Source organism: Calonectris borealis, chromosome 1 (genome assembly GCF_964195595.1).
Source record: "Calonectris borealis chromosome 1, bCalBor7.hap1.2, whole genome shotgun sequence".
Lineage (NCBI taxonomy): Eukaryota > Metazoa > Chordata > Aves > Procellariiformes > Procellariidae > Calonectris > Calonectris borealis.
Window position 1 is genome coordinate 69465197 of NC_134312.1, and position 20460 is coordinate 69485656.

Here is a 20460-nt window from a genome sequence, read left to right on the forward strand (position 1 = left end):
TTCCCATGTTGTAAATGTTAAAATAGGGCCCGAAGTTTCACTAGAGCAGGACACCTAAGATTCACAGAGATAAACAGTTTCCTTTGCCACTTTCCACTTCATTTGAAAACGAGTGATGTATAGTAGGGGAATTGAAGTCTGTTATTGACATGGGTTTTTTCACCCCTCACCCAAGGACAGTTAAGATCCTCAAGGCCTCACTCAGACTGCTTTTCATCTCTAAGAGATGGATAGGCTCCTTACAGCCATTCATTTTCCTGGTTGATCATTGTATTTTAAATTCTGGAGTGAGATACAAATTCTGCCAATGCTTCCTGCTTTTGTAAAATGTTTTCTTCAGACTTGTAGAGCTGCAAATTTCTCAGTTATGGGTAAATTCAGATCTGCCTTTACTTCTGAGGCTTGGACTCCTTTTGTTTTGTAACTGTATCACACAGGCAGAGAGAGAAACCGACTTTCCTGGTTTCAAGAAGTATTAAGTCCTCTTCTTCTCACTGATCCCTCATTTAAACCTCCCGTAGGCCAATATTCCTGTTGGAACATATAAAATGTAAGCAAGAATTTATTCGAAGGAGTATTTTCCTTTATTGGAACATGACTAAAAGCATCAGAATTTGGCCCAGTGTTCAAGAATAGAGATAATTCGTGTGGGAAGTCAGCTGAACTTTTCAAATAAGTTCCTCATCTAGTACTAGTGACTTTCAGTAAGCATTAATAATTATAGTCATGCCATCCTGATTTACTCTAGTTGAAGATTAGGCCCGGAGTTTTGAGCAGTCATCTGCCCTCTGGATTTTGTTTTTACAGTTGAAATGACTAGACAAGCTTTTTGTTCGATTGTTGAGTTTCATCTATTGCAGACAAGTCTTCATTTTTACCAGCCTGCTAAAATTACCTAGTGGCCAGAAGTCCCCATTGCCTTGCTATAAATGCATTTTTTCCCAGAGGGCAGAGACTGCACTGGTCAAGCTGCAGCTAGACATGACTGAAGCAACAGGGAGATTTCAAGTCAAAGGTAATATATTTATTTATTTATCTAGTGGCATTAGGCTGCTAGGGCATTTAACCACCCCAGCACCACCACCATGTTTACAGGCTGACCTTGCCATCAGAATGTGCTCATGATAAAAGGAAAAAAGCACCCAGGAGACTGAAAAAAAAAGCACTTTTATTGAAGATAACTTAGAATTACTGGCTGTTCTTTCTGTTCTTATAAAAAGCTGTAGGGCTTTGAAAGGCTGGGTCTGTGAATGACAGAACGATCTGCTTGAGAAGCCAGGTTCAAGCATGCCTTTTGGAAAAGGAGGTCTACCCTGACAGCCTTTCTCAGCTCCACAGAGACATATGCTATGCGAGATCAGGAGAGTACCTCACAAACACAAGCTATCTCCCACTGATGAATTGTCTCAAAGAAGCTTTTATTTCTATAGTATCCATACTATAGAAACTGCCTTCATCAGCTGTGCTTTCTGGAGCAATGCCAGTCTTTAAACCAGCAGAAGGAGTTTCAGGAGGAATCTAACATCTAATCTCTCTTTGCTTATTGTGTAAATCCAGTTTCTTAGAACTAAAACAAAAAAAACCCTCATTCATATTCATTCCTGGTGTAATTCTGTTGCCATCAGGAGGGCTGTGGCAGGGAGTAGTCCCTTCCTAACATGGGTGTTAGCTTTATCAGGCATCTGAGTTTGAAAAAGGTTTTGTAGGGTTCCACAGGACATTGAAAAGCGTCCCACAGCTTCCACAGTCTATCATCCCTGTCATGGTTTTGCCTTGTACTGCACTGACATCTGCCCTGCAGTAGAAACACAACAGCTTTTATCCTCAAGGACAACATTTGGAAGTGGAACTTATCTTACTTCTGATGTGTCACAGCTTTAATAACCTGTTGCCTCTGGGTACAAAGAAACGAGTTTCCTCTGCAACAAGCATCAGTGGGGCAAACCCAGAACTAGGAGCAATGGGTTTCTATTTACAGGATGGCCTTATACCCAGGACTTCCCAATAGCGAGTAATTTCCCTGAGTCTCTGTTGTTACTGCCGTGCAGGACTTAGATTCCTAAGGACAGACTGTTGCTCATAATCAGTAGTAATCTGTTCTGTGCTGGATGTCAGCATATATAATCTTCCAATACAACCAGAATGTTAATTTTCTAATACAACCATACAGATCTGGAGTGCCACAATAGAGCTTGCTTTTATACATATGTATTAGCTAAAAAAAAGACCTTTGTGGAAACTAATGTTCCATAGAGCCTCCATAGAAAAGTGAAGCACTTGAGCTCAAAGGGAAAGAGAGCTTAAAATTACCTGTTTTCATTGAAACAGTAAGCCACTTGGTATTTTCACCTTGGCTGGGATTTCCATACATTTGGGGGACAGTTCAACTGCTTTTCCATCAAAGAGGGTTAAAACAATAAAAGAGGATAAAATAAAATGAACAACCTACACTGGCTTTCCAACTGAAAACAGTGTGTCCTGAAAATATTATGAACAATGGAAGCTTTCCCTGGCAGCTGAACCATCAGTGATTTTCCCTTGGTGCTTTTCTGGCTGGGAAAATAATTCCTATGCAGTTCTTGCAATAATCAGCATAGGAGCCAGTGGTAAAGGTGAAAGAGTCAGTTTGCTTGCAGTTTCGCTATAGTTGCTGCTGGTTTTCACCTAATGAGAAGATAGCCTCCTTCTGTGAGGACCAAAGTCCCCACCACATCAGGAGCAGTGGTAAGAAAAGCCTGCCAAAAGCTCTGAAACCACTGCTGACTTCAGCAGGAAAACACACAAGATCAACACTTATGTGTCAGCCTCAGCTACTGCTCTTCGATTTATTATGAGCAAGGTGGTTTTGATATTCACAGTCAGCTCTAGATATGTGTCTAAAGGACAATAGCATGCCCTTGTGGAGGAGGAATTATCTTCCTACTTCGGATTCTGTGACAGGCCTTGCCTGTGACTTGCCACAGGGAGAGCAAGATTATTCATTAAATGCTGAAGTGCTGGCCAGTTTTCCCAGCCTGTGAGAAAGCCTGTTGAATAGCAAACCAGCTCAATTTTAAGCTAGACAGATGCAGTTTTCTTAAGGATGTTCTGTAGATTCTTACTGCTGCTGGCCAACAACCACCTCTCTCTTAAAACCAGCATCGCTCCCGTCAGGTTGGCATGCTCTCCAGTGCTTCTGCAAGAAAGGCAAGAATGTAAAAAAGGAGAAGAGGCATCGCTGTGTGGACTCTGCTGAAATTCGGTGATTGCCTCAGCAGGAGGATCTCAGTCCACATCAGAACGCAAGTTCTCCAGGGCCAGTCCTCTGTTCTGTTTTGCTGGAAGCTTTCTCTCAGAAATGAGAAATGGTCATTGCATGTCCCTGTACATCTCCTTAGTGTTAATTGCATTGTACAGAGGATAGCAGGCAGAAGGATGGAGGCCCATTGCTTCCGTGTGAATTGCAGAGGCATAGCTGAGGGTAGAACTTAGCCCTAACACTTTATTAGGCTGAAAGATTATCAGGTATGCAGCATACATTCCTGAAAATGTCATGTCACTATATGTTCTTGTCCCAGTAATATGTGGAAAAAGGACCCTAGGGTGAGCATCTTCTCTTCAGGGATGCCAGCATCCTGACTAGAAGCAATGAAATGTCATCAGCAGGAACAGAGAGAGGGAAAAATGTTGTGCTGCTTGACCAGTAACTGCATGAAAGCACCATATTGCACCAAAACACAATCATTATCACACCAGGACTGTGTTCTTATGGTTCTAAAATCTGTAAGATATGCACCGTGCAGGTTTTTGGATGTTCCCCAAAGTTGTGTATAACCTAGAGGCATAGTAAGTAAATTTCTGTGTTACTGCTTTTCTGAGAGCTTTTGCTAGTATTCAAGGGCTTTTGTAAGTCCTCCTGAAGATAGTTGCCTATAGGCAGGATCATATAGTGTAAAAGTAGTTGTGACTAGCATGCCAGATAATTTCATGGTCATGTTTAGTAATTTCTACACCCAGAAAACAACTGTAACATGGTCTTTGTGTCATGCTTGGAGACCTACAAGATTTTTCCAGAATTGTTTGTTGTATGTACAATTACACAAAGTCCTCAATCCCTGTTATACAAGAGTGTAACATCCTTCCCAAGTGCATAGTTTCTTTTTGCTGGTGTCCACCATGAACAGAGAAACGAAGACTTTATCTCTCAGAATGTGGCATATCTCACTACATTTGAATTATGCTGATTTTCCTGAGTTTATGTTGATAAAATCTTTAAATTTCACTGTCTTATCTGTGTGTGATACATAACTGTGTAAGGTTAGAAGAGTTTTAGAGAATTTAAAAGATAGCTAGACAAACAGTAGAGGTCTAATTGTTGTGTTTGTCTTTCTAAAAAATAATCTGAGTTACATGGTTCCTATGATAAAAACAGTCAGGAGTGATCTGAAATGGTTTTTCTATAGGCTCCTATACCATGATTTTAGACAATAGTTTCTCAAGACATTCCAGGGCTGGACACAAAAGGGGACGCTCTCTCCCAATGACATAAAGCTCCCAGGATACCAGGGATGCAAGAGATCCACGTTTAAACTCAGAAGAGAATCTGGTCCACCCTGAACCCCTGGCAAGTGCCAGCTTGGAGTGTCACAAAGAGGCCATGGCAAGGCCCCAAATCCAGACTATTTGACAGTCCCTAGTGACACCGTAAAAGCACTTTTTTATACGACATAGTTAACCCTGGTTCTGAAAGACAAAAGATTCTTGGTCATAAGGTTTATTTGAAAAATGTGTTTCAGATTTGGGCATAATGTTTTCAGAAACAGTTATTGTACAGTTTGTGTTTCCAAAATTCCGTTTCACTCTTGGATTCTGCCTCTAAATATAAATCTCTTCCTCCTTCCTTGTCCTGTTCTATATATATAACACACCCACATGTGATAAAGCTTCTGCCATAGCAGTAAGGCAATGGGGGGCGGGGAGGCTGTAGCTAACCTGTGGGAGCACTGAATGCACTTGGCTGCTGCTCATAATGCTCCAAAGATGTAATTATCACATGCATGATGAGTACTACACCTGCCACATCTCTTTTGCTTAAATAAATAAAAGATTTCTTAAATGCCACACAGCTCCCTTACTGGGAAACCGTTAGCCAGAGAGGTCACCAGAGGACTTCACGCTCCCTGTCCTTCACCTTCCACCAGGCAGGTTCCCCATGACATCTCTCTTGTTCTCTTCCCCCCACCCCCAACCTTTTCCTATGAAAGTCTTCGCCATCTCCTTTCCAGTGCCCAGCTTTCTCCTTCATTGTGATTTTTTCTTCTTTTTCTTTCCCCTGTCTTTGAGCCTTCTTTCCTGTTGCCCGTAAATCTGATCCATTACAGTTCGTAGGTAGTGCTTATCAAGCAAGAATTCTCAGTGAGAAGTTGGGATAGCTTTAACATTAAGGATATGCTTTGTAGGTGTTTCACTCGTCATCCTTGTTAAAGCTCACTTTGTCTCTGCAGCATAGTTTAGCATTCTGTTCAGCCAGTGCATTATTTTTTTTTCTTTATCAAAAGAGTTCTTGTGTGTGTCTGTAACCACACTGCTGCCTAGTATGTGGCCTAGACAAGCTGCCTGTGACACAGCAGGAATGATGTATTCAGTGCTTTTTTTTTTGGCTTGGACCATCTGCTGGTGAAATGTTCCTATCACTAAAATCTCTTCCACATAAGGAAACTGACCCATCACTGATTACTTGTCAGTGACTGATGTCCTCAAACAGGGACATGACCATTTTCAAGACTGCTACAGAAAGTAGTGTTAGATGTTTTGAAAATTATTTTGTCCCATGTTTACTAACAGTGAATCCATTTTTAAGCCAGTACAGTAAGACCTTTGCTGACTTGTCAACAATGAATCACTTTCCTATCATAGAAGGAACCTTAAGAAATGCTTCAACCCAGCAGAAATGTCTTGTTCATAGTCACTCCCCAGATTCTCATTTCTTCTGTTATTGGTAGGGGATTTTGCAGCTTCCTAAATCACCTCTGACTCATGTCATTGCATCCACATACCTTTATTTCTCTTTGTGCACCATTATGTATGTACCAAAAGACAGTCAAAGAGTTCAAAGGCCTTATAGGACACGTGTCAAGCGGAACAAGGTAGCAGTTAGAGAATTGGGGTCTATCTCTAGCTTGCCTGTGACTTCTCATAAAAGGCTAATGAGGTTATTTAGGTGAATAAATCCAAGTGCATGGAATTAGATATTTAAACACATATATAGGGGGAACATGGCCAAATTTTCAGGAATGCTGAATTCCCAAAATTTCATTGATAGTAACAGAATCTGTTATTGTTCAGACCCTTTTTACATAGATGACAAAGACAAATAAGTGTTAGTATCTAAGTTTGAAAATATCCACCATACACTGTTTTTCCTTCAATTGCTGGAAAGAAACAAAGCATTATTTTCCCTATGGTATTATAATAAGCTTATATATCCTGAAGTGACAGGTGATGTGTGAAAGCAACAAGTCTGTCTGTATAAAGTCATACATATTTTAATATAAGAAAAAAAAACTAGTGACTAAAAGAAAAAAGAGTCATACTTGAAAAATAAATTTGGTAGCAGATGCAGAGTGCCCCTAGCATTAGGCTAGCCTTTTACCCAAGAGAAAAGCTACTTCACTGATGTCTGTAGGTGGTAGAATCCCATCATGGCATGACTCCTGCTTCATGACTCCCGCCAAAAAACAAGATTTGTATATCAGGGAATTCTAGCCATGCCCAGCGCCTACATTGACTTACAGGGGATTCAAGAGGAAAACAGCATCCATTAAAAAATTAATTGAGCTTAACTTTATTTCTTTCTATTGTTATTTTCATAAAAACCTGGGAGGTACGGGACAGCTTCAGAGACTTTAACGGTAATTCTTATCTTTCAGGCATCGGATCTCAAAATCAAAGTTTAGGTAAGTAAAACTGACTTTTGCTTTTCCTCCTTTCCACTGGTTTTGTTTCTTACTTTGCAAAGTAGTTTACTCCTGCATCTGTGGGACACAGTGATGATTCTAGGAGATACTGCCAAACTTGTCAGATTTTAGTCAGTCATCTACCAACAATCAAGATCCTTTTTCTTAGTTTCATACTGAAATAAGGCACAGGGACTACTGACAGTATTTCACTCAGAAGTACCTATCTGATTGCTTTCTACATATCTCGAGCCATAAAATATAAAAGTAGAAGAAAAAAATGTTCAACCACATAATTATACTACATCCGTCAACATCAACCCTGTCAGCTCAAGGTTCTCTTTCCTACACTTTGTTGCACTACTCTGCTTTGCTTGATTGTAAATATTTCAACTGATGAGGTTTGCATCTTATTTGTGAAATGCTCCCTTTCACTGTGGGACATGTGGAGTTTTTCTGGTGGTATTTGTTTTTAGGTTGACTTAAAGGTTTTGAAAATGTGAAGCAGTCCCCAGGTGGTCATCTGTGGGTTTCCATTGGAAAGGCTGACTGAACTCATGGAACTTGGTTGTTGAGGTCCCAGTCCATTTCTATCTCTTCAGTAGGAGCCAAGCTGCCGCCATAACTCTGAATTCGAAGTCAATTTTATAAAAAACTCAATTAATTTTCAGAATAACTGGAACAAGTGAGCAACTCTGACAGCCAACTCTGGCAGCCTTTGACACTGTCTCCCACAGCATTCTCCTAGAGAAGCTGGCGGCTCACGGCCTAGACAGGTGCACTCTTCGCTGGGTAAAAAACTGGCTGGACAGCCGAGCCCAGAGAGTTGTGGTCAACGGAGTTAAATCCAGTTGGCGGCCGGTCACGAGCGGTGTTCCCCAGGGCTCAGTACTGGGGCCGGTCTTGTTCAATATCTTTATCAATGACCTGGACGAGGGGATCGAGTGCTCCCTCAGTAAGTTTGCAGATGACACCAAGTTGGGTGGGAGTGTTGATCTGCTCGAGGGTAGGAAGGCTCTGCAGAGGGACCTGGACAGGCTGGATCGATGGGCCGAGGCCAACTGTATGAGGTTCAACAAGGCCAAGTGCCAGGTCCTGCACTTCGGCCACAACAACCCCAGGCAACGCTACAGGCTTGGGGAAGAGTGGCTGGAAAGTGCCCAGAGGAAAAGGACCTAGGGGTGCTGATTGACAGCCGGCTGAACATGAGCCGGTAGTGTGCTCAGGTGGCCAAAAAGGCCAACGGCATCCTGGTCTGTATCAGGAATAGTGTGGCCAGCAGGAGTAGGGAGGTGATCGTGCCCCTGTACTCGGCACTGGTGAGGCCGCACCTCGAATACTGTGTTCAGTTTTGGGCCCCTCACTACAAGAAGGACATGGAGGTGCTGGACCGTGTCCAGAGGAGGGCAACGAAGCTGGTGAAGGGCCTGGAGCACAAGCCTTATGAGGAGCGGCTGAGGGATCTGGGGTTGTTTAGCCTGGAGAAGGGGAGGCTGAGGGGAGACCTCATCGCGCTCTACAACTCCCTGAAAGGAGGTTGTAGCGAGGTGGGTGTTGGTCTCTTCTCCCAAGTAACTAGCGATAGGACGAGAGGAAATGGCCTCAAGTTGCGCCAAGGGAGGTTTAGACTGGACATTAGGAGAAATTTCTTTGCTGAAAGAGTGGTCAGGCCTTGGAACAGGCTGCCCAGGGAAGTGGTGGAGTCACCATCCCTGGAGGTATTTAAAAGACATGTAGATGAGGCGCTTAGGGACATGGTTTAGTGGGCATGGTGTGTTGGGTTGACGGTTGGACACGATGATCTTAGAGGTCTTTTCCAACCTGTATGATTCTATAACTCTGTCCTTCAGCTTACCTAAATAATAAACAGTAACGTAAATTCAGGAATGCACATATGCATGCATACTGCCTATATGCATCCCTGTGCAAAGAGTTGCATACATGATCGCATTCCTACAATCTGTGGATTTATTTGTACATGGGTCTAAGCACAAAAAACCACTTGTATCATCACATGGTCATGTGCGTGCACATTTGTGCACAAGTACACACAAAAGTGTGTGGGATTGCTAACGATTTAATGACAACATGAATTTCCAAGTGTTGTGCCCATTTTGAAAGTTGGAAAGATCATTTCTTGCCCCAAATCCACTGCAAAACACACAACCCTTATTAAATGTTTGTGGTAGCTAGACTGGGTGCCTCTATAAATTGCATAGCTAAAACAGCCTGGATTTGATTACCTGTTAAAATGTTGTTGCAAAATTCTTGGCCAGTGTGCAACGTTCACGTTGCCTGGCTTTAGTTCATATAGATGCTGAACCCTGACCTCAAGCATGGCTATAGTTTATCACTGGAAATAATACGTAAGAGAAGACTAGCCAGAAAAGTTCTCTCTTCCTGTAATGTTGTGTATGTGTGTGTCTCTTTAGAGACACACACACGCATGCACACACACACATATATGTATATAATATCTATATAAAACTATTAGATTTATTATACAGTGGCAAGTGTTGCCTGGAAACCGGTTGCTATGCAAGTTAAATTCTGAAGAGTAGGAGGTGTGTAATTAGCTTTAAATATCTTCTGTGGTTAGTAATTACCCTCAGAAATCAGTGACACAAGGGGATGTGTTCATGGAAGGTAAACTTTAAAAGGTCTGTTGATTAGCAAATGGTATCCTTAGTTCCAGGCATGAAGGTGAGATGCTGAGGTCCCCTAAGTTTTTTTTCTGTTCAGAGTTAGCCCTCATATTGGGCTTACTCCTGAACATTGCTGAATGTCAGAAATGTTTCATGGATTTTATTTGACCTCATCTCTCCAAGGACTTAATCCAAAGGTCCACGGTATATAGTGGGTATCTTTTCGACTATCCTGAGGCTGGGCAAGGTCCTGTTGCAGGCCACAAGCATTAAATACAAGAAGAATAATTATTTTTGTGGGAACTGGGCTAAAAAACCTCTCAGGGTAGCTGTGATGGATGTCTTAATCAGATTAAGACATTGCTTGAAGAGCTTTATTCACCCCTAAATGTTGCAAATTGGCTTAGGACTAACTTTATTCCTATAGCTAAAGGAAGGATGATCACAACTGTCGACTCAGATGAGAATGAGAGAACATCTCTCAGGGTGAAATTTAAAGTTATTCTCGACCAGTCTTGAACAATAAATCAAGACTAGAGTCTCTCTTGACAGAGATTTGCAATAGCCTAAGGATCCCTATCTGAAAAGAACTTTTCCTTTTCCAATTTTTCAAGTCGCTACTGGCGCCGATGGAATCGATTCTGCAGAAGAAAGTGCCGCGCTGCTGTCAAGTCTAATGTTTTCTACTGGTTGGTGATCTTCCTTGTGTTTCTCAACACCCTCACCATTGCCTCTGAACACTACAACCAGCCAGACTGGCTGACGGAGGTCCAAGGTGAGGAGAGGCTGATGGTTCTGTTTATTGTGGTCAGTGTCAAAAAAGGGGGCTGAGGGAGGACCTGATGCATTAGACATAGCATACACAACTCCGAATAGTCCTCTGTCTGTGGAGGATCTTAAATAATAAAATAAAATATCTGCATACAATGGGAGACGTTTCAGGGAAAATGCAAGTTCCTTGTTTCCAGCCAAAGCAGTGTTTCACTGGGTGTTGGTGAAATCAGGAGCTTATTCTAAATACATATTTGCAGCATCTGTATTTCCAATTTATGGATAGCTACTGGAAGCCACAGGTTCTCCAAGGTTTTCCCTGAAATGGCATTTATGATAAATTCTAGTTAACAGGGAGGGAAGGAAAGAAGAGTGATTTGTAAAGTTCTTCTGCCTGCAGAACAGTTGAATCCTCACTGGCGGTGAGAGCAGCTGAAAGGCTTAATTAAGCAACAGTAGGTAGCACAGCAGCTCTTCTATTCCCACTGTCATCTGCACATGACAAGTGTGATGGGAGATTGTGCACAGGAAGGCATGTCCCTGCCATGGAGGTCGTGTGGTTGTGTCATACATCACAGCTGTATGTGAAATACATAAGAATCGCTGTAACCGGCTGGGCTTAAACCATGACAGCATCTTCATAAAACATTTCTGTGAATGAGATGCCCATGCTTTTGAAGTCCATTCTTTGACCCAAGCTTATATGAAGTTAACCTTTCATAACCTTTCAAGTTAACCTGATCCCAGAAGGAGTTTCTTACAGGCAAGGGCCAATGGTTAGCTCTGATGATCTTTTGACTAAGTTTCACTAATCTGTTTCTGTTTGTTTTTCATGAGACACTGCCAATAAGGTGCTGCTAGCTCTTTTCACGGCAGAGATGCTGCTGAAGATGTACAGCCTTGGTCTCCAGGCCTATTTTGTGTCCCTCTTCAACCGCTTTGACTGTTTCATTGTGTGTGGAGGAATCCTGGAAACAATTTTGGTTGAGACAAAGATCATGTCACCACTGGGCATTTCGGTGTTGAGATGTGTTCGACTCCTAAGAATATTTAAAATCACAAGGTACTTTTGTGCTTCTTTGGGAATGAAGGAGGGCTACTGCTCAATGCACAACATATATAGGTACAAGTCACTCACATCCCTGTTTTTTCACTTTTTATACCACTAATTGGGGAGTGAAAGTGCTAGGTGGACAGTCCTCATTTTCTGAAGTCTGTGGCAGGATGGGGAGGGCTGTACAGACTGGATATCCCTGACGTGAGTGATAAGGATTGGTGAGGAGTCTGACATAGGGGGCTGGAGACACTTGATGCCATGCAGATTGTTAAACTGAAATCTGAAAGGATAATGTGAGCTGAGCTTGGGCTCTTAGGGTTCCCTGCAAAAGGGAAAGTGAAAACAAAACAGCAGATAGCCTTGTGACTTTTTCTGTTGCTTTATGGTGACAGAGTGGAGCCTGAAAGACTGCTCTGAGCCAAAACAACATTTGACTGAGGAGCCCATGCCAGCTCCAGTAGACTCGGCAGTGGCCTGAGTGGGTGACAGTGTCAACACCAGCAGCTATAGGCAAAGGATGTTGGCAGCCCATCCCCTTCAGAGGAGTCCAGCACGAAGCAGCAGCTTTACGAAGATACCAGACTTTTCCAGAGTCCAGTCTCTCCTCTTTTTCCTTTTCCTTCTTTCTCCTCTCCCTCTGCATGAAGGCATAGTGGTGTCTATTAAATAGTTGCTGCTTCCTGCAGTCAGGTGCCTCCAAAACACTGACTTGGTTTGGCAGGGGTTTTTCAGCTTGAGGGGAGGTTGTAGGAGAGATCAGATCCCAACTTACCCAGATGGGAGCTCTTGGAACAAATCTATCCAAGTGCTCACCCGAAGCAGCACGGAGCCTGTCTTTTCCCATGTGGGCACCAGTCAGCACCTTATAAAAAGCTTGACTGAGGTGGTGAAAGAGTTGCGTTTTCTGCAAGCTCAGCTATGAAAATGTCCCTAGAATTGCAATAAACTCCCCCGAAGGAAATTTCTGACAAGTTTGAGATAAAAAACACAGCGCATGAGAAAAACAAGACCAAAACTGGAAGACAGTCAAGATGGCAGAGCTGTGAGGCAGAAAAAACAACAGGCTTGGACTCGTGCATTGAACAAGATTTACCCTTAAAGCTTCTGAGCCTCAACTCTGGCAGAGTGGATGGTTTTCAAGGTCAGATGGCAGAGACAGAAAATCAGTTTCCAGTCTCAGAAAGAGAGGCCAAAGCAAGCCTATAACTATTAAAAAAGAAAAAAAGGTGGTCTGTTTAGACGTGTGATCATAGAAGAGGGAGAAATGTTCCAGCTAACAAGAGTTTCCAGCAAGAAAGGCATCTTTGCCCTTTCAGAAATAGTGGGAATCTCTGGTCTGGTGACTGTTTTTCCTGGATGTTTGGGTCCGAAAGCTATCATCACTGAGTTGCAGGCTTGGTTTCTGAGGAAACCAGTAGCTGTTTCAGGCATTGGGTAATCAGATACACCCAGGGCAACATACCAATAGCTATAAAAGCATAAGGTTCAACATAGCATCCTGGAGAGGTCATTGTTTTTTCAAGACATTTCTCCACTCCTACACAAAATATATAATCTAGCTAAGAGAATTCTCTAATAGAAAGGCAAATGCTGAGAGAATATCATTAATGCTTTAGGAAGCTTGAGCTATTGGAGTACTCAAATATTCCTAAAGCTTCTGGCAGAGATGTAATGTTGGAACCAACCAGCAGTAGGACTACTTATATTTACCTTCATTCTGCAGCAGAACTAAAATACAATTTTGCATGGAAGCAAATGTTACCTGGAATATGTCTCCTGCAATTTGTACAGGGGTCTACATGTAAGCACAGAGCTGAGGAATAACTCGTAATGAATAATGTATTAATCAGATTTTGCCTTCTTTCCTGTTCCTAAAATATTGGCAAGTAGATTGCAGTAGTCTCAGATTTATCTGTGTTTTTTAATTATTCATAATATTCTTCATGATTTTTCCCCTCTGTGGGTGAAGTTCACCCTCATGTGGAAGGCCCTAGCACAAGCCTCCAAAGCAGTATTTTAGGCCAACTCATGTCTTACTGCAGGAGAGAATATTCTGGCATTAAAGCAAAACTTTTACCCCTGATGTTCTCCAGTAAAATACAAATTTTTCCATTATTCACTCAGCTCTAAATACAATGATGATTTATTGACAATGTTATCAATACTGGTGGAATACACCACGTGAGTGCAATGATAATACAGGAAGATACAATCCTAGAAAGCTGGGACGGGTAAGAAGGATGAGAGTGTAATGTTTTATGTCAGATATATATTCATGAGCAGTGACATGGGAACACACATGGAGATGGAAATAGTGATAATCAAGGGCATTAAAAAGGCATAAAGCAGGGAAAATACTCTGGTGAGAGTATATCAGTAGGTAGCCTAATCTTTTTATATTTGTATGGATTTTCCATGGTAAACACCAAGCACAAACAAATTCTGGGTGTGTCAAGATAATACACTTCTAGGAAAAAGACATACAGCTCCCTGATATAATAGAAACAAATAAAGACACCATCAGATGAACAATGCATCATTTTGGAAACCACATTTAGAATTTCAAGAGCAAACATTTCTTCCAAAATTATAAATACTCTTCAGAATCCTTTAGTCTTGTACATTAGGGAAGCAGACAATATAATCTGTTTGGTTTATTCTCCCTAATTTTTACAAGGCTGTGCAGAAAATCTCCCTTTGCTATGAGAAGACAAATTATTTTCTCATTATAAATAGTCCTTTACTGCTTTTTAAATCCCTATATTTAGGATTTAAATATGAAATAAGAAATAAACCCATTTATTTACAACAACATACTGAAATTTGATATTTTATACCTAATTGTGCCGCTAGATATGTCACTGTTAACTATATGGAGGAGAGAGAGGGCACCTTTTTTTTGTACCTGCTTTCAAAGTGGTTTTATATTGGATGAAAAATTGTGGGAAGCTTTCCTACAATGAGACTCCCAGCTGTTGCTACTGTTTTAAGCTCTGCATCTGTGATTGCCAGTATCATAAAGACATAGTGGAAGGCAATGGAGAGGAGAGGGAAGAGAATAAAAGAACACATTAAATTCTAATCCAGTTCTGCAATTGATTTTTGTGTGAGATGTTGAACAAACCATTTAACTTCTCTGCATCATTCCTCCATTTTGAAACAGGGATCACAATCACGTCCTACTCACTGGGGTTTTGCAATGCCTCATTCACTGGCATCCTCAAGGGTCTGAGATCTGCAAGTGGGAGATGTTAAGCAGCATATTCATTTCCCTATAAGTCTGAGGAAGCAACAGTGCTTTCTCTCATACCTCCCATTATATGCTGCCTGGTCCAAAACTTCTGATTCCATCCAGCAGTGCCATGAGATTTATTGTAACTGTTTTTTCTTTGTAGTATATTAACCAAAGAGGACGAAGTAGTGAGAGACTTTCTTTGTCCGGGCTACATCCATTCCTTACTTAAAAGCCTTGTGTTTCATTGACTAACCCCAGATCTCACTTTGAGGGGGTGTTCATGTTTCTGCAACCACCTAATGTGACAGATGGTAACCTCAGTTCAGGCTTCTAGGACACTAAGATAAGACAATTGTGTTTTTCACATCCCAGACAAGTCAAGCCTTCCTTATCCTCTCCTTTTTCCTTTTTCTCTTTTTTTTTACCCTGATTGGTTTGTTTACTTTTCTAATGGTGCTGTATTCCTAGCTAGCACTCAGTGCACAGATAAAACTTAATCTTATCACCAGGTCATCTCAGTTAATTGCTTTAAGTTTGATAGTTACATAAGAAACTGAATCTCAGGTATTGAGCCATTTGTAAGCAATGCAGAGCTGATAAAAGTCTGTGCAGTTGTGCTCTCAGATAGCAAGGCATTGAAGCTTAAAGTGAATCACTGAGACTATTCAGATGGGTAACAGCTCTACTGTATGCCTCTTAAGGGCACTGCTAGAAAGACCTAGAAAATGTGTGTCCTGGCTGACATTGGAGGGCTTGGAGAGATATTCTGGACCCCATCAGTTTCTGGTTTAAGGATGCTAAAGTCAGTCGAGTTTCATCAGAAAAGAATTTTTCCCGTTTCCTGTGTCACTTTCCCTTCCTCCCAAAGTGTGAAAGTATGTGAGCTATAAGCATAAACACAAATACAGCGAGCTGTTACTTTGCACATTCAGTGCGGACATTTGGTGGCACCGAGCCCACAGCTTCCATGCCCTTACCTTTGCTCTGTAGTTTTTCATTGCTCATCTCTTTAATTGCAGTTAAACTTTAAAGCATTCTAGTTTTCTCTGAAGTGCTGAAGCTGAGCTGGAGGGAAAACATCACATTCTCTTTGAAGCTCAGCCCTTGGAGATGAACCAGTTGCTGAACTTCAGAGGACATGGTGGTGTCCCTTAGCAGATCAGATTGCTGACCTTCATAAAGTGATTCGGCTGCTCAAACATTCCTGTCTTCCATGGGACAAGGAAAGCCATCTTTTTACACCAACATTTAAAAAATATTAATTTAACTGGGATTTTAACAACCCTAGTCTCTAATGACTATGCTACCTTTGGAACAGATTTGTATGTTGAAGGATCAGGCTTCCTCAAAGGAGCGAGAGCACTAGACATGTCTGCCATCCTTCTCAAGTGGAACTTTTGCCTCTGAGGAAAATATGGGTAGAAATTCAGAGTCCTCTAAGGAAAGAAAGGTTCAATGTTATGGGCTTTGGGAGAAGGGAGTGGAGGACATTGGTCATCGTGGAATCTTAAAGCATGGTGGTAGACCACAAAAGATGGTGCTAGAAGGAAGACTTAGAGATCACAGGCAACCATTACTGGCTTGCTGCTCTGTGAAAGCTGTTGAAGCTTGCTAGTAATGTGCACTCAAAATGAGGTGATTGAAAGATGACAGCTCATCTTCAGCCCAGTCTGAAAGCTCAGTCAGACTCAAAACTGCATAAAAGAGAAGTGGCCATGACCAGCTAAGCAGTAGACTAGGAGGAGTAGACTTGAGCAGATCAAGACCAAAGTGGAAGTTGCTTCATAGGTTATGTGGCAGATTCTTTAGAATTTTTTTCTAAAGCCTTTTTTCAACACATGGCTACTCTGCAGGCTGGCGAAGAATGCAAGCAAACTGACATGCTGCAGCAGAGCATGCTGCTGGCATCTCTTTGAACCCTAAAGTGGGACCACAAGGGCAAGAAGATCCTTTCTCTGCATCATACATCAGTCTGATCTGGGCACAAGCCTACATACACTGGGAGAACAGGTCTTAGCCACTCTCTCTCATGAATGAAGCCCTTCCAAAATGTTCTGCAGCCTGTTTGAGGAAGCATAGCGGGTTTGATGATACCCAAAAAAGCAGTGATGGTCAGCTCTTCCAAGAGCAAAGGAAAGTCTGGACTTTATGGGTGTAGATCTGGAGTCTTTTTTAGGGTCCATGTAAAAGGACCTTTAATATCTTTCTCATTCATCTCAATCCCAGAAAGCTTAGCAACCTCTGTCTGTGAGTGAGCCCAAGCACATACTCACATACGCCAGATTTTGGACAAGTTTGTATTTGCATCCAAACTGTTTCCCCATCTGCTCTTGTTAGTTATTACAGGCCATTCTCCGGAGTGAGGTATTCTGGCTGCCATAACATCTGTGACTGTTGTAATGAGGTTGGTTAGAATGTAACTCACTGAAGCAGCAAGAACTAATCACCGTATATTGATATAAGATTTGCAGAGCTTTAGATGGAGAGTGCTGCAATAATCTTCTGGGTGTGCATATGGGGTGGGGGGTGAAGGGAATTGTGTATGTACATGTGTGGTAGTAAAATTACTCATTAGCTGCAGTAGGTCTCATTATCTTAGGGAAGCACATCAATGATTCACTGCTTAACAGGGTGTTTGGAAATGCCTGCTTATGCACAGAAGGCAGCCTGAACCAATATCTTCTGCAGTCCATGAGCACCTGTCTTCGATTGAAGGAATTTTAACTGCCTCTATTTTCTCTCCCAGATACTGGAACTCCCTGAGTAACCTTGTGGCTTCACTCCTGAATTCAGTCCGCTCCATTGCCTCCCTGTTGCTGCTTCTCTTCCTCTTCATTATCATATTCTCACTCCTGGGGATGCAGCTCTTTGGGGGCAAGTTTAACTTTGATGAGATGCAGACCAGGAGGAGTACATTCGACAACTTCCCCCAGTCCCTCCTCACTGTGTTTCAGGTAGGGGCAAGAGCGGTCCCAATGGGGCCAACACATTGTGTTTACATGGGGCGAAACAGAGAGCAGGTCCTGCACCCTTCCCCTGCAGCCTGACAGTCCCCGAGACTGGACATCAGGCTAACATCTCCAGGAGCAAGGTGCCACACCAGCACAGGGGTATTCCCTCCCAAAGTGGGGAACCAAAGCTAAAGCCCCTGTGTGTAGCAAGGCCACCAGGTCGTAGCAGGTTAGGACAAGAGAATGGCCCTTGCCATGTCCCAGGGCAGCACCTGCATGCCAAAGCCCAACCCTGCAGCTGTCCTCCCCCCTCCCACTGTACTGGGGAACAAATATCTGCTCACAGCACCAGAGAAGTAATCAAATGGCCTTTAAGCTGACTGCAGTTTTGGGAATGATCAACCAAGAGCATCAGGATCATGATTTCACGTGCAAGGTGAAGGGAAGTAGCAGGGAGGGCTGTGCTGAGGGCTGTCTTCAGTGCTGTAGGTTGTGTAGCCTGTCTGAAACAACAGACACGTGGGAGGAAAATGCCTGCGAGAGGTGGGGAGACTTGAGCAGAGTTGTCTGGGAAAGCCGTTTGGCTTCAGCCATCATCTTCAAGGGGATCATCTGGGGGTTTTTTTACACTTTGAGCACAGGCCCTCTTTGCATTCTCCTTGTTCTGTTTTTTTTTTAATTTTCTAGATGGACACAGCCAGAGTCTCCAACCATCCTGGGGGAGGGGGTGTTCTCTAGGATAGTAGATACCTTTGTATTAATGGGGTTTTCAAATTCTCTGTGTGGTAACACTCTCTAACACACTCTAACACTGTATCCCTTATTGGTGGGAATGTGTCATTTAGATCCTGACTGGGGAGGACTGGAATTCGGTGATGTATGATGGGATCATGGCTTATGGCGGCCCCTCTTTTCCAGGAATGTTGGTCTGTATTTACTTCATCATCCTCTTCATCTGTGGAAACTGTATCCTTTGATGCTACTCTTTTCTCCAAGTGGGGCTGAATTTATAGCCACCCTTTACTACTTTGTTATGTCAGAAAATAATGAATTTCATACCTTACATTTTTATCTTTTCCCTAGGTCTGAATTCTGGCTTTGCACTGCCAAAAGTTAAACAAGTTTGTTTAATTTTAGCTAGTGCTAAGGCATATAAACAGCTGTAAGAGTCAGCTACATGCCAGTTCCACATGCTAGCTTTTATTTAGTATCTTTACATGTTTAGTGTTTTTATTTTTCATTCCCCTTAATTGCCTCATAGGTTTTTCTTTCCTGCCTTCTCCAGAAAATAACCTCTGTGTGTATCTACTGTACTTACTGCATATTTTTGCTTTAATTGCCTTTTCAGTAATATATTCCATGTGCTTTCATCCAAGCCTTATGTGGAATAAAAATATGTATAATCTACAATATGCTATATACAAATGCTATAATAGGAGTAACATATGTTTGACATAATTGATTTATGTGAGATCATATATTAATTCGTGTATAAACTAACAGGAACTGTGTTCCATTTCAGTTACTGCAATCTGTGTGTTCTTCAAACAGAAAATCGTGTGCTCTGTTATCTTCCAGCCTGTGCTGGTGTTAAGTAACTTCAGTTCTCTCTGGCTTCAAGGTGAAGTGAGGGCACTGCACATATCCCAGGAGGTACAAAGCACATTTCATGATTAGGCTGTGAATGTCTTTTCACAGGAATTTGCATATAACATAGAGCTACGGTTCTGTTCCATATCTCAGTTTGCTCCAAATTCGTTCATGTTTGGTTTCTGCTTCCCTAATAAACGGCCCTCCTGTGTCAGAGGTGACATTTCTTTTTATACTGATTCTTCTATAAAGCCACCTTGTAGTCTCAGTCCAGCTCTTCTGGCCTTTCCTCATAATTCAGCTCTCTCAAACCCTGTTATTTGACATTTCAGTTGACCTGCATGCCCTCTCTTCAAAGTGAGATGGTGTAATTCCACTTATATGAAGGTCGAGGTAGGCAGTCTGCCTGACAGCTTAAAAAAGCTACAATTTGGATCCCCTTGTGAACTGCAGAGGAAAATGTAAGCCAGCTCTACATGCTGGCTGACTTTGGAGCCATTAGACCTTGGAGCCCAGGGAGGGGGGTGGCTGCATTTCCAGACTAAGCCTTGAACTGGGGTTTACTTAAAAGTTATCATTGTGTAATAAGACCTGCTCTCAAGAAAGTTATAAAAGAAGCTGATGTTCAGATTTGTAACACGAGATCTGGACACTGACTGGCAAGACAAGAAAACAGTTGTGATTCCTTGCCCTTCAGCTACATGGGCATGACTGGCCATGCATGGACTCTCTGCTAGGAGATGGCAGAGTTGTCAGCTCAACCCTTCAATGCCCAGACTAAATTAATTTCTTTTTGGTTGCCTCAGAAATGCTAATGAGAGTGCTATGCTTGCTGTCCATGAAATCCACTCATGTCTGTGGGAATACTATAATGAGGTTGTTCAACTCAAATACATAGGGCAAAACTGGAAAGCCCAGGTGCCTTATGGTATGAGGCTCTTGAATATAAAAGTGCTTTAATAAAAGCAATGTAAGCTGTCAAAGATGCAAAGCATTCAGCACTCCCTTTATCTTCGGTGGGATTTGTTGCACAAAGCAAGGCTCTTTTGGGAAATCGGAAACTAAAATATAAGTCTGGACTTAGATGTTTTATATCAGTCATTCTCTTGCGAAATTTTGGAAACCCCACACAGTGTGTTAGCCATTTGGATGGAAGGTGTGGGTTTGTGCATGCTGGATATGCACATCCTGAACATTTGTGTGAAATGGAAGTTTGGAAAACCCAAGAGATCTGATGACAGGTTGCTAGAAATTTTCAATTAAGAAACCTTTGGTA

General features: G+C 42.2%; 1 protein-coding gene across 1 annotated transcript in view; it reads left to right on the forward strand.

Moving 5' to 3' along the window:
* Positions 1-20460, forward strand: part of CACNA1C (calcium voltage-gated channel subunit alpha1 C) — a 208888-nt gene that overhangs the window by 88971 nt on the left and 99457 nt on the right. Inside the window, exons 9-13 of the mRNA XM_075168159.1 lie at positions 6909-6935; positions 10195-10355; positions 11189-11414; positions 17390-17597; positions 18440-18560. Coding sequence (XP_075024260.1) covers positions 6909-6935; positions 10195-10355; positions 11189-11414; positions 17390-17597; positions 18440-18560 — 743 coding nt within the window. The remainder of the gene's footprint in view (positions 1-6908; positions 6936-10194; positions 10356-11188; positions 11415-17389; positions 17598-18439; positions 18561-20460) is intronic.